Source organism: Anabas testudineus, chromosome 18 (genome assembly GCF_900324465.2).
Source record: "Anabas testudineus chromosome 18, fAnaTes1.2, whole genome shotgun sequence".
NCBI lineage: Eukaryota > Metazoa > Chordata > Actinopteri > Anabantiformes > Anabantidae > Anabas > Anabas testudineus.
This window is the reverse complement of record NC_046627.1, coordinates 14627462-14641295: the sequence shown is the minus strand read 5'-3', so window position 1 is coordinate 14641295 and position 13834 is coordinate 14627462. Positions and strand designations below refer to the sequence as shown.

Here is a 13834-nt window from a genome sequence, read left to right as displayed (position 1 = left end):
GCTGTCCAACAAGTTGAAAGCACAAGCTGTGTCCCCTTAACAAAATTGTGTCTATGAGGTTGAATGTTATACTTGTTGAATACTCTACTCATTATGAAATAGTTGCGAAAGTGTCCAGACCCAGATTTCTTGCTCATGTTAACCTCTGATGCTCAGGGAAGTAAAAGAGAAACAACCAATAAAATTTATCATTAATCCAGAAGTGGGATCCAGATATCAGCGTCAGTTACCACTTGCCTTCTACAACACCCATAGACACACACACATTCATGCACACAGGGTGCATGGGAGATTGATGACAGGCACTAACATGACTTGTCTGCAGTGTTTGGGGTGGTCTAAGCCCTCTCGTGTGTGGCAGGGGTTTACATAAACCCATAGCTACTGGCATCAGACACAAGATAAGAGGCAGTTAAAACAAATCCTCACTCCCACCCATCGACGGAGCAGACATGCCCGTATATCACAGACGTACGTACACATCTTAAATCATTTAGCAGATATAGACATAAAATCTTTTTCTTTGCCTGTCGTCATTAAATTCTTACAAACATAGAAATAGAAAAGCAGTTGGAGTGTTTATGTCTGTCTGTTATGTGTCTATGTGTGTGTGTGTGTGTGGCAGACGGCAGCCACAGAGCTGAGCTCATCGAGAAGGGCTTCACTCTACGCCTCCCTCTAATTGGTGTCTTTTCGCCTCATGCCGCCATGCAATTGAGAGGGGTGGAAAAAAAACAGCATCGGGGCTTTAAAACCTCTCCCTCATCTGCTGTGCTCCACCCACCTCCCATCACTCCGTCATCTGTGGCATCCCAGTGACTGATGGAGTAGACTCCATCCTCTGTCATTATCCCAGTGAGATCATTCACAAAAGGTGACTGTGAGAAACGCCGCTCATTTGCTTGCGGCCCCTTCTGAAAAAACCCGAGGCGCCACAAATCATAACCCGAGCGCACGCAGCACATTTGTAACTCCGAACGAACACAACTGCGCTCGCTAACGCCGAGGTCAATATGAATTTGCTGAGAAAGACATTTTTCTTCTTTTGTTAATTCTTTCCCAGTGTTTTTTTTTTTTTTCCATTTCGAACTGAACAGAGATGAGCTCGTGCTTGCTTTCTGCACATTATTAATGATTTCTTCAGTGATCAGATGATTGATGGCTTTATATTGTGACCACAGATATGCACATTTGGCTCCACGGCAATGTGAAGATTACTACCATAAATCACAGACAGACTATCTTCACACACACACACACACACCGTGTAACAACACAGTGTAGACGTTTCATCAGGGGACAACGTAACACAGGCCCCAGTAGTTGTCTTTAGTCAACTAACACCCTGGCTGCTGGCCCAAGGTCTCCAGGCAACGTTTTCATCGCAGGACCTTCATCGTGCTCTATGGGCTCATAAATCTGGATGCTTCAATACTCCGCTGGGTCACCTTTCAGTGTGATTTGGGTCGGGACGGGGGGAAAAAAAGCGGGTGAATCCAGGAAGTTTGCACTCATACTGTGGGAGGATGCACATCCACTAAAGCCCAAGATGCTTCTCTGATAAAGCACTTACAGAAAAGGTGTTTTCTCCTTTTTCTTCTTTTAGGTCTGCATCTACTTCTACTTTGAAACAGATCTCAAATTCTTACAGTTTAAAATAAAAAGTAAAAACAAAAGTGAGAGTGCTGAAATATTAGAAAATATATTGAAACAAGTTTTACCTCTCACACACACACACACACACTTACTTAAATCCTGATCCTTTAAAATCACTTTGGCTTCACATATGAGATTTGGCTACTTTCGCTGTGCTTAACATATCAGCTTCTCCAAACACAGTGTACAGTACCTGCATCTGGGAAGCATCACTGGAATAAATACCATGTTGCCAGATGAGCAGAACGTTTTCTTGAAGCTTCTGCGGTTTCTCTGTGACCCGGCGTTTCGAATCGGAGTACGAGGCCGCGCTCACAATCAGCTGAGAGCGTTTTGTTAAAACCTCGGTGCTCAGATGCAAGAACAGTTAAGGCACAGGCAACTTTAACTGCACGATTAAGAGGGCAGCATGCAGGATCTGTGGAAGACCACAAGGTCTGTAGTCGATCATCTGTCACAGCATTGGGATCAGTTCATCTTTTACTGACTTTATTTCAGATTCAGATTTCAATCGGAGAGTATTCAAGTACACTGTATGCATTTTTAACACTTTTTTTCTCAGTTTCAAATCATTTCATCATGCTGTTACTTTGTCTTTTACATGGGAAATTATTATTTTCTCTAAAGTGCACGGTGTGAAAGTTCTCACTTACTCAACTTAAGCCAGAAACCTTCACTCAACGTCATTCTGCATCTCTCTGTCCATTTCCTGCCACACATTGTTTGTTTATAAAGGTATAAAACATTATTATTAACAATTTGCATTTGCACAATTTAGCCTGTGTATGCATTTATGTCCTTTAAATGTCCTAAGTACAGCACAACCAAGATACTTATCTGAGCACCAATCTATAAAGACACTAGCAGAGGCCTCTGCTTTAAGTCCAGCACAAGATTAAAATGTGTATCTACCATAAGCCTGTGTTGAATCAATCTTATACTACAATGTAAAAAGATCCTTACATGATATTTATTTGAAGTCAGCTACCTCTATGCTGTAAAAAGAATTAGTCTACATATCCCTTCCTATTTTGAAAAAGCATTGATCACTATTCAGCCTGAAAAGTGTCAGGACCATTTTTCAATTTTGTGGTTTGTGAACAGATTACCTTCTCTCAAAAGTCTCCCTGAGAGCGAAAACTGTCTGTGTGTGTGTGTCCAAGAGGGTGTGAGCCTGCATGTTAGTGTGTTTGTTTTACTGCTACAGGCCTGCACCCATTAACTTCACAGTTTTTCAGTGTTTACACCAGTTTCAAAAGTCTTTATCAGGTGTCCTTTGCAACCAGAGATGTCGAGATAAGCTATTTAAAAACCTTTAAAGCCCTCAAGACTACACAACTTACATACAGGCAGGGAAGCCTCACAGGGTTTATGCCCCACAGAAGCACAAAGTCTAAGTTACATTTTTGGAAAAGCAGCTTTTGCTGTAATCCAAGACACCTTAGTGGGAGAGCTGGACGCCATGGTTAATAATGCCCAATGTAAAAATGCAACTAGTGCTGGTACTCAGAGGGCTCAGGCAAGTTGTTAGAGAATATATGAAGTTGGTGAGATAGTTAGAAGAGTCGTATTTTCCTTCCTTTTAGATATAATGAACAGCTACACCTCTGTAACAAGAGGCTCCTGCATATGAAATACTCAACTGGACATTTTTTGGAGCTATTTAAAGAAAACTAAACACGAGCACACAAGGTCCCAACTGTTGCTGTGACTGATGACGAACGATTTCAGGGATGAAATCTGCGAACTTTCAATCACGGCCCCCTTACTCCTTCCAGGAAAACCACCCAGCTGTACTGCTGTGTATGTTTGTTCTGCTACTGTAGTGTACATGTCCAACCACCACCACACAGAGCCATTAGAGCCCACATTAAAGAGAGAAAGCCGTTTTGGGTTGCACCTTGCCCAATGCTTAACCTAAACTGTGCTGAGCATGGGTGGCAGCGATCCTTCAGCAGCAGGTAATTACTCCTGTAGCTCCGGATAACGCTGCTGCTTACACTGGATGTTTGCTACATAGCGCAGGCTGCCGGAGCCAAAGCTGCAGAAGCTTACATTGGAGTGCTACTGAAGTTATTAAAAGGCACTAAGTACCACCCTGCAGTTAGTCCGTTTATTTCAAGTCAAGAACCACAAAATGAAACACAGCTTGTCCTAGTTTATTTTAAAGCAACATCTCTGTTGAATTTATTTAAAACAGCACTAATGTCCAGGAGTTTGGGTGGGGGATTCCCATCCACAGCTTGTTCGATTGAGATGTTATTGTTTGGCTGCGACTGTGCGTGTTTTAAAAAAGTGTGGCAAAATTTCAAATTTCTTATTATACTCTTATTTAAACAGCCTCAAGGCTATGAATGATCTCGCCCACGTGCCCGAACACACATCCAGAACCAGAAAATAAGAGGCCTATTAGTAATAGTCACCTCCACTTGGAAGCAATTAGCACTCGCTGTGCCAAAAGCCCGAGTTAAGACTTCCAAAAAATTCCTGGATGAAAGATTTTGGCATCAACACATCCCCATTGTACGAGTGTGTCTCTGTTTGTCTGTGCATGCCTGTGTGAATGCGTGCTGAACGCCGAGTAGAACATAAACATCTGCGCCAGGGAGTGCAACCTAAAATGTAAACAATTAGGAATCAATCTCTCGCCCCGCAAGATGTGTGCGTGCCTTCACACGCTGAGGAGAAGCAGATACTGCAGAAGGTGAGAAGCGCGTAAGGGACGATGGGGGAGGAAGGTGAGGTTTTATAGTACGGGAGGAGGTTTCACCCATTAATCACTGACATAGATTTGGATGCTGTCCATGTACGAGGCGACATGTGGTGGTGCTGAATGCTGTAAGGCGTAGAAACCATAAACATATGGATTCCTGTCTAGCACAGCACATGTCACCATGCAAATACAAACAAATAGGACATTAGATGAGGGTATGCTACGCAAGCAAGCAGTAGCCAGCAACCCACACACACACACACACACAAGTGCTACATGAACTCACATAGCCACATTTGTTATGTGGGTGTTGCGGTGAGGTCTTGTCCCTGGCGGTATTATCTCAGCAGTACCACTCTAGTACCCACAGTGTACTGGCGTGAGACCACATCAAGCGGGGTGGAGATATTCACTGTGGCACACCATGAGAGCCAAGGATTTACTGAACACATGTGTTGATGGAGCAAACGCAGGGCAGGGTAGAAGATCCCCAGTCCAAAGCCACGTGGCTTTACACCACATTCACCAGCACTCAGCACTTTCTTCAAGAGTGCTGGGACCAAAGCCTCCAAACAGCACTCGCCTGTGCCAAACGCCACTGAGTCAGCCAAAGCGAACAAGTCAAGGAGGCGAAAGTCTCCTAATTCATGTTTGCCTGCTCCGTCCTTTCTTTTGCTTGTTTTTAAATGCACAGCGGACATCATTTGGCTTGTCTCACGAACTCATTTCAACAGTCAAGGTGTCTGTCAGGCTGCTGGCCATGCGAAAACAAACACTTGAATTTATGGCTAACTGGTGTCACGAAAGCAATTATTTACTCGTTGGTTTGGACCCAAGGCTTTCCAATCCATCTGCAGCATGAGCAGCATCACATAGAAGCTATGTTTTTAATAAACAACTCAGTCAGTTATATGCAACACGGACAGATCCAGAGAAGTAAAGAAAATAATTCGACTAATGAATAAATATGAGCAACAACAATGATGTAATGGGGGAAATTGTGCAACTTTTGTTTTTTAAAACTTTTGAGGAGCAGATCTTAAAAACACGCTCAATAGCACTACGAGTGGTCAAAAGCTAAAACTTGGGTGTTAACACAGAATGCAAAGGGGGGAAAAAAACTAAGCTAAGCATCCTGTCTGACTGCCAAAACTAACATGCCCATCCTTTTAATGAAGACAAATGAAGCGTTCAATTGTGCAAGACTGTTGCCCTTTCCACCTTGCGCAACATGAAAAAACACAGCCGCCCGGCCAGTGTGCAGCTGAGCGTTGGGCCCCTCTCTCTCTCTCTTTCTGCGAGCTCCCGCTGGCTTGGCCACCGAGGACTCCCCCTGCTTGCCACTCCGACTGGCCTCTGGCCCCACTCAGCAACTCCAATTACTCCGCACCCTGACACCTTGCCAAAAGGTGACCCATCTCAGCACTTGTTCACCGTGAAGTTTTAGTTGCCGTCTGAGGTGCAATTGAGCATGGAAAAACATTAAGGCCCAGATTGCTTGGCACGTGATGAAGTGCGAGAGAAGCAAGGGGCTCATCGGAGGATGAGACATCTAACAAAACATCTAACAAAAAGATGAGAGGGACGAAAGGTGAGAAAATAAAACACCAGTGCACCAGGATGAAACCCCCGTTTACCACATGCAAAGACAAGCAAAGTAGAAGTGTCCTCACATTAGCCCCAAGTCGTTACTGCAGAGTGGGGCTCTAATAACCATCATTACCACCATTTAACTGTCACAACCCATAATATCCTGGCCATTCTTGGGCCATCCTTGAGCAACCGGTGCGCCCTTGTACAGCATAAAGTGATTTAAAGAGCCGAAGAACTAATTATAAGAACTCTGTAATTATCAACTGAGGAGGTTTGCGTGTCCACTTCCTGTGCTTTACTATTGGTACGTAGAGTTTTAGAAATACGAGTGGCGATTGGAGCCCAAGAAAGATCCGGGAAAGTACATTCATTCTTAAACACATGCGACAAATCTATTACATTACGTATGCAAATACATTAAAGCGGCACTGAACTATATTTTTTATATGATCAACTGTTAAAATGACCATGTGAAATGTGTATGGAGACTTCATAAAGTTGAGGGATGTCTACCAAACTGGTATACGATGATATCTGGACTATGCCATATTAGTATTGCAGTATACTTTAGTATTGACAGTATTAAGTAAAAGCAGGTGTTATTTGTTGGTGTGTGTATGAACAATGTCCTGTATGGTGACAAAGCCGCAGGTGTGCTTCACTGACATCACAGAAGATGCAAACTGGAGGTCTGGATGTGTCTCTCTTTGTTTCTCTACATTTTAGTTTTAGTTCAGTTTAATTGTTCGACCTGCTCTCAGTCCTCCTCTCTCCTTCTCACTTTCCGAGTTGTCGATGCCACCCGGCCATCACTTTGGGACCAGCCACTTGTGAAAAGATCGAGTTTCCAAGTGCACTCTAGCCTTTAAAGTATCTACGTTGCAGACATAAACTACTACAGTTTGGTTCTACTCCTGCAGTTAAATAAATCGGATCATTTAACGAAGATTTGCTAAGCGTTTGTCACAATTTGAAAACGCATTTTGCAGGTTTTGAGTTACAGCTCTTGAACTGCAGCAGATCAAACTAACATGCTGGAAAATTTTATTCAACGCCAAACAATGAGTGGGAGTAGTCCTCACTAGATTTACGAGCAGCTTTTCTGTTTATCTTCACAGACATTCAGTCATATTACAAAGATTTTCTCACTTAGTGGTCACCAGTCGGGCCATCAGACCCCCCACACGCTTTGATTCAGGAACTTCTCAACCGAATAAACGTATTTAATATTTGTTTATGAAGGCTGACATTGTTGAGGCACCACAGTGCATGCTTGCCATCACATAATAAATATGGGTTAATTTAGAAAGGTATGTTAGCCCTTAGCTGTTTAAGACAGCTCTATTCCATCAAAGTAGCCCATGCAGCGGCTGCCAGGAAAAACACTTTCCCTCAGAGAGAACAATTCATCTGTGGCCTTCTCAGGGGACAGGGGTAAAAGGTGCTGGGGAGGTCAGTCTTATTGCCCACCATCCGACCCTGGCACATTCTCATGAAAGTTAAACAAGAGAAAACGAATACACTTTGGAGTCTAAGATCCGTCTCTTGGGTTGCTTGCTAATTAAGCCACGTTTGTCTTGGCCTCGATTCAAGCTTAATATTGAGCAAAGCTCCAACATGGGGCGGAAAGGAATCACAAGTGTGGCTCCTGGGAGTCTGTAGGCTCCTCATGTGAAGACATGTTAGCATCATACGTGCACCGGGGCGGCCTTTGTAACAGGATTCAAATATAAGAGGACTGCAGCTTTCAAAGCCCGGGTCACACGTGGAATGAGGAGACAGTTTTGGTGAGTCTCTGGCACATAATACGCTGCAGACTCGTAGTAAATTATAGTAAAGGTAACATTTTATGGAGATCTCAGCTTCTAGTAGTAGTAGTATGAGCAAGAGGGGGCACGTCGTGTGTGTTCTACCAGTGCACCTTATCTGCACCTGATTGTTGATGGCAAAAATAATGCAAACAAAGCCATTCTAATGCAACCAGAAGAGCCGCTGAGGTTTAGAGGGCATGAGTACAGCATGTGGGAGTGGATATAAATACCCTTTTCTGTAATGTTTGCTTTGAAAGTCACTCAAAAACTTCGCTGGTGCAAATTCAAACATTTGCTTGAGGTCAGAGCGTCATAAATCACACTCTTCCTTGGTTACGATATGAAATCCAAATTCTGTAAAGATAGCTATTTGTGGTTTATAGCTACAGTACTATAAGCATGCCCCATGACATTTATATTCTAATAGAGTTATTATGTGTTTTTTTTCCATTAAGTCCGCCTTTGGGACAGCCTATACAATTGATGTTAAGTAAAACCCAATAAACTGTCAAATAGATATTACTTTAAGATACTAGTTAGGGTAAAGCTAACATGAAAATTACACTTAATATGAAAAAAAAAGTGTTAAAACTGAGTCATCCCCTGTCTGCAAGTGATCTGTCTCATGCTAATACCTTAAAATTCAACCAAAGGCCGTAGCAGGCTGCTCAGTTTTGTATATGTTAAGGTAAAAGGGGGTTAAGGTAGAAAGTTGTTATGGAATTACTTTTCACATGTTATATTTCTGATGAGGTCACAGTATTGGGAAAGAGCATATGACCCCTAGTATGGTCGGGTCAATTACATAAGGTCCTTACAGCAAATAGAAAAGTAGATTTCCTGTTAGCGATAACGATTTCAGAAATCTTTGATCAATTTCAATAAGATTCCTCTGCACCAGGACTAATCCCATCACAAACAGTTCAACCCTTTCCTCCCACCCAATTAGATAAAACATCTGAGCGAGAGACCGGCTTGAAGGAACTGCTCCGGCCATGCATCATCAAAGGTGATGACAGAGTGGGAGAAATGTGATGCAAAGCCATCCCGCCCTAGAATGTGCAACGCGTAAGTGTGTGTGTGTGTGTGTATTTGGATGTGTGGCCTTGTTTCACATCAAGCTCGGTCAGCCTGCAGTAAGATTACTACCCCCCCACCCCCCCTCCAACCATCATCATTCACTTGTATTCATTACTGTGGCGTAATATGGCTGATTTTTCACTCCTCTGGTGTGGTGCGTTATGCAAACACACTCCAATAGATTTATTGGCTGATTTAGCATTATGCTACATTTCCATTTTTTTTTTATCAAAGTTATACAAATAAAAGAAAGTTGAACAGACTGAGGGAAGTGCAGTGTTTTCTGATCGGGCTCTTACCGGGTCTTCTGGTTTTTGGCTGCCGTCGTGGAGAGGCTCTTCGGGGAGGTGGTCTCGTCGGATCAGAGTGTATTCTCTGATGAACACTGCGTCCCCATCGTTGGCCCACACACCAACCTAAAAAATAAAGATAGGTCAACACGACAGCCATTTAAAATGGTGATAAACAAAATTGTAGTAGAACTCCTGTTTCTGTTTCTCATTTATTGAATACTGAGCTTTGTTTTTTTTTTCACCTGGCTCGTGCTCTCAACCGCAAATCCCTCTTGATGAGGGGAATCGTTCTGTGCCCTGGAGGAATTCATAGTACAAGAGATCTGATATCACAAGATGTACTGAAGTGCTCTTCAGGGAGATAGGCAGGGGGTGAGGGACATCTTGGATAGGGCCCATTAGCAGCACAGCAGGGCCCGCATGACGCAAAACGTACAAAATCGCAGAAGGGAGGCCCTCAGCTGCCATCCGTGGGTCATAAACACCCTGTAAGTGGCTGCCTCTGGGACCCGTGCCAATGCAGTGCAAGGAGAGCAGCAGATGTGGGTTTGGGATACTTACGGTTGTTCGCATTGTAAGAGGGCTGCAGATTTTTTTGAGTCGGTGGGCAGAAAAATGGTGCAAAGCAACTGCAGCAAAATGCACTCCAGCTTTCTGCGGGAAGGAGCCACAGGTTGGACTCTTAAATAAGAGAAGTCTGGTCTAAAGCTCTGCACTCAGCAGTGCTTAGCTGCAGTCATTTATGCTGTGGAGGCATCTGTAACAACACATAGGTCACTGCAGTAAAATGTGGGCAAAATCCTCCGCAGATGGCCAAGACCTTGTTTGGGTATGGGCTCGCAGATGTGGCAGCTGTTGGGCCACAATCTAACATTTTGAATTGTCTGTCCGACTATTAATAACAGGAAACCGAACGAACACAATAACGTGAGATCTCCTCTGCAGCGATTCATGCGGCATGTTCTCTCTGCCACCGATGCTTAAAATTAAAATGTTGCACAACCACAAGCACAGGGGTAATGCAAACACAGGTCAAATATACGAGCATGAAAAAAAAAAGTTCTACTGACGTGTGTGTGTGTGTGTGTGTGTGTGTCTGTATGTGTGTGTGTCTCGCATTTACTGAAAACCACTTAAGTAGCCAGATGTCCTTGCTCAAGACTAAATGGAGGAGTGCCTGAATTCAACATGCCAATTGTGTCTTTCTCAACTGATTTTTTCCCCTGGTCCTCAGAAATGATTTTCGCCCACACTTGTGGAGTTTAAACACCAGGCAAAACCCGACAACCATTTCTTTGTCATTTTCAAGTTTAGATTCATTCCTTTAAAAGATGTGGGATACGCTGAGCTGAGCTACAGACTAATGGTGCATGACGGCTAAGCTCTCCCTCACTGCAGTCTTAAAAGGGAGCTCTATCAAATATGTTTCCCTAAGAAAACAAACTGGCTGTTCAGTGCCAATGTCAAGCATCCTGCATACCCCCACTGGACTAAACCATTAGGAACTGGCACAACTCAATATTTCCAAAGAGGGCCAAGGCGCTGGGTTTTGCATCCTTTATTTGCAAATGCTTTTTCCAAGAAAGTATGTTTACGTACTACTAATTTAACTTTGACAACTATGTTCAACATACTTTCTGTCTGTATTACATGGACTGGAAAATGTTTCCCCCCAGTACAGGAAGTGTGACATTCCTGTCTTGCGGAGAAATAGTGGGGAGGATGTAAACCACAGAAAAGCAAGATTAGCTCCACATTGACGCAGATTGTACGTGTTGCGAGGCTCATGACATCAAAAAAGGTAAGAAGGACACTACATCCTGTCACATTTCAAGTCATTGTTCACTGTTGGAGTATCTTAAAAAAAAGAAAGAGGACCATGCATGAGCAACTCTGCATGTGAGTGCAGTCAAAACTTCACAGTTTCAGTATGTACGTGTTGTAAGGCACGTGTCTTGAGTTCTAATTAATTCTTTATAACTAAATTGGTCTAATTATCACACAGTAGGCTCTCACTTATACTCCACTACATTTGTTTCTGTATTACATCCAATAAGTGTTCGATTTTGTACAAGCATGCAATAACTCAGGCAATGTTTGAGTTTACTTGATATTAATTCGACAAGGGTTGTAAAAACACACACTAGTCTAGTCAGCGGAACCACCTGTGATTGAAACAAGCAGCTCCAACAAGTATCCAAGTCTCCGAGGCTACACTCACAGCAGAGGTTCAAATCCAACATGCGTGTCAGTGTGACAAAGGGCAAAGGTGAAAGTAAAACCAGGCTGATGATTTGTTAACCTCCACGGCGAGTTGGATTTCAAAGGGCACGTCTCAACCAGAGGGGAGGAGAGGAAGTGAACTCGGGGGCAACTCGGGTCTTCAAAAGCACATAATCAACAGTAATAACATTGAACCTGATATTATAATTGGGCTTTCCTATAACATGATGCCAGCTTCCAGTGTTTGGGTGGAAAGAGAGTGACTTTCGCCATGCTACACTGGGCCACCCCAAATTTACACTTATTGTGCACTGCTGCCTGAGGACACCCCTTTTTGATTTCTGCATAAACCAGAATAAGAAGGTGTCCATTTTACAATCTGAGGAGCTTTTCTACATCCATCCCTGGTCCTCACACATTGATGTGTTAGAGAATTTTCCACTTACCACGAGGGATCTATGGGATTATGATAAAGTTAGTTTAATATTTTCTCATTATAGACCCACAGCTACTTAAGGGTTAGAGTGCCAAAGGCCAGGAGAGAGTGCTGGTAACAAGACACCCTTCAGTGTTAGGGGAAAAACTGTTTGAAATGTACACTTTCACACCGAATACCTGGTTGTGTCTAAGCTCTCTGACAAAAGAAATAACATTTCAACACCATTTTCATCACTTTCTCTGGTTCCTGGTGGGTTATTCAGTTCCTCTTCTTCATGTACTTCCTCTTCGTCTTTGAACTTGCACCTTTTCTCTGCCTCTTCTGCCAGATTTCACTCAACTTGATTTACTAACTTCTGTCTCCCCAGTGCAGTCTGTCCTGCAAGCTTTAAGAGAGGAGTGGCATTGAGCTCAACTTGTCTCCATTGCTGTCCTCTTCAACTCTCGCTAGTACAAAGAATGGGGTGCCTCAGGGGAGACAAAAAACTAATCAATCTTTGATGGATGAAAAGTCTTCCTGGCACTGTCATCACATCCCTTCCCATTTATGCGCTATTACCCCCATATTTAATGTCTCATAATGATGTGTGGCACTTTCCTAATGATGCATGAGCACTTCCTTGACACGGGCTTTCAAAGTCCTCGTGCAAAGTCGCATTACCTGCTTCATTTGATGTATTTCCTCTTGAAACAGGATACTCGTGCTGAACATAAAGCAGATCGGTTAAACGTGTGAATGGAGTGAAAGAGAAAGTTCAACTGATGGGAGCAGGTGAGCCCTGTCAAAGGTCTTCCTTCCATGTGAACTTCCACATTTGCACAAAATAAAAAGAAAAGCTCAAAGCTGAGTTTGTTTAATACTTCCCCAAAGGTTCTACACATCATTGTATACACGTAGCTTTAATATCTGACAATGTGCACAACCGATGCTCCAAATCAATGCAGGCTGATTGAGGTAGACATGTTGCGTAAGCGACCTCATAGTTAACAGCACTTGGCATTGACCGCAGTTGTTGTCATGTTATCCAGTGGTACTGTAAGTTAGCAGTTATTACTATTTTAATAATTATTGCTCAGATGGCCACCTACAACCTACCAGTAGGCTAGCAGGTTTATTATCCTCAATGCATGTGCCAATTTGGCAACATCTACTAGTCCTAGTAAATATTACAAGGGCAAAAGTAGCGGTATGTGATGTCATCTGAAAGCAAACAGGGAGGAGGCTTAGGGAGGAGGCGGCAGGGTGACAAAACAGAGGACAAATTTCAACATTGTAACTTTAGTGATGTCACTATATTTTACCCCAACCACAACCTTTCCTCTAACCCTAACCTGGTAGTTTTGGTGCCTAATACATGTAGCCTTTATGGCTAAATTTTATGTTATTATGATTAATGAATAGCGGTATTATAAATATGATGTTTTCCAATTGCACTCATTTGTAATGACGACATGTCATTAAAAAATTAAAACATAGGGAGCAAACAACACTAAAATAACAAAAAGTGTTATGGAGTTTACCACTATAGCTTTGCACCATGGTTTCTCTGTATAAAGCAACAGGATAACTCATCTGAAGAGGTCAATAACAGTCATTTTACACCATGGTTTTTCTTCAACTGTTCACTATTTGACTTTTTTTTTAAACAATCCCTTATGACTGCAAACTATCCGCATGCAGTACAAACAGACACCAAATACTGTATCGCTCACACCGGCTGTGCCCTTACAATAAATCACAATTCCTCACTCCAACCACAAGATGACTGCAACCTGAGCGCTTGACCAGTCTAAGTGTGCAGCATTAGCAAATGGCATATTTCCTGCTAAGTAGACAGGTTCGTCCACCTGCTGACCATGTGTGCAACCGTGACAGCTCATCAAGACGTTTCTACCTTGGTGGGGAACTGATTTTGTGGTGGGATACTCTAATGCCGACATCTGCTGGCTCACAGTCCAAACAGATGGAGCTATGAAATTCACTGCTGAGGCCTTTGTGTCCTATTAACCAGACGAGAGACAACCTA

General features: G+C 43.0%; 1 protein-coding gene across 4 annotated transcripts in view; it reads right to left on the bottom strand.

Annotated features, from left to right (window-relative positions):
* The window catches only part of LOC113157843 (ADAMTS-like protein 1), a 75342-nt gene that overhangs the window by 38261 nt on the left and 23247 nt on the right, over nucleotides 1-13834 (bottom strand). For 3 of the 4 annotated variants that reach the window (XM_026353460.1, XM_026353461.1, XM_026353465.1), the window contains exons 1-2: nucleotides 9389-9466; nucleotides 9153-9269 (exon numbers count right to left, since the gene is read on the bottom strand). In XM_026353460.1, the coding sequence (XP_026209245.1) occupies nucleotides 9153-9269; nucleotides 9389-9457 (186 nt within the window). In that variant the 5' untranslated portion in view covers nucleotides 9458-9466. Of the gene's footprint in view, nucleotides 1-9152; nucleotides 9270-9388; nucleotides 9467-13834 lie in introns of those variants that run through there. The other variant, XM_026353462.1, reaches the window with a different exon arrangement.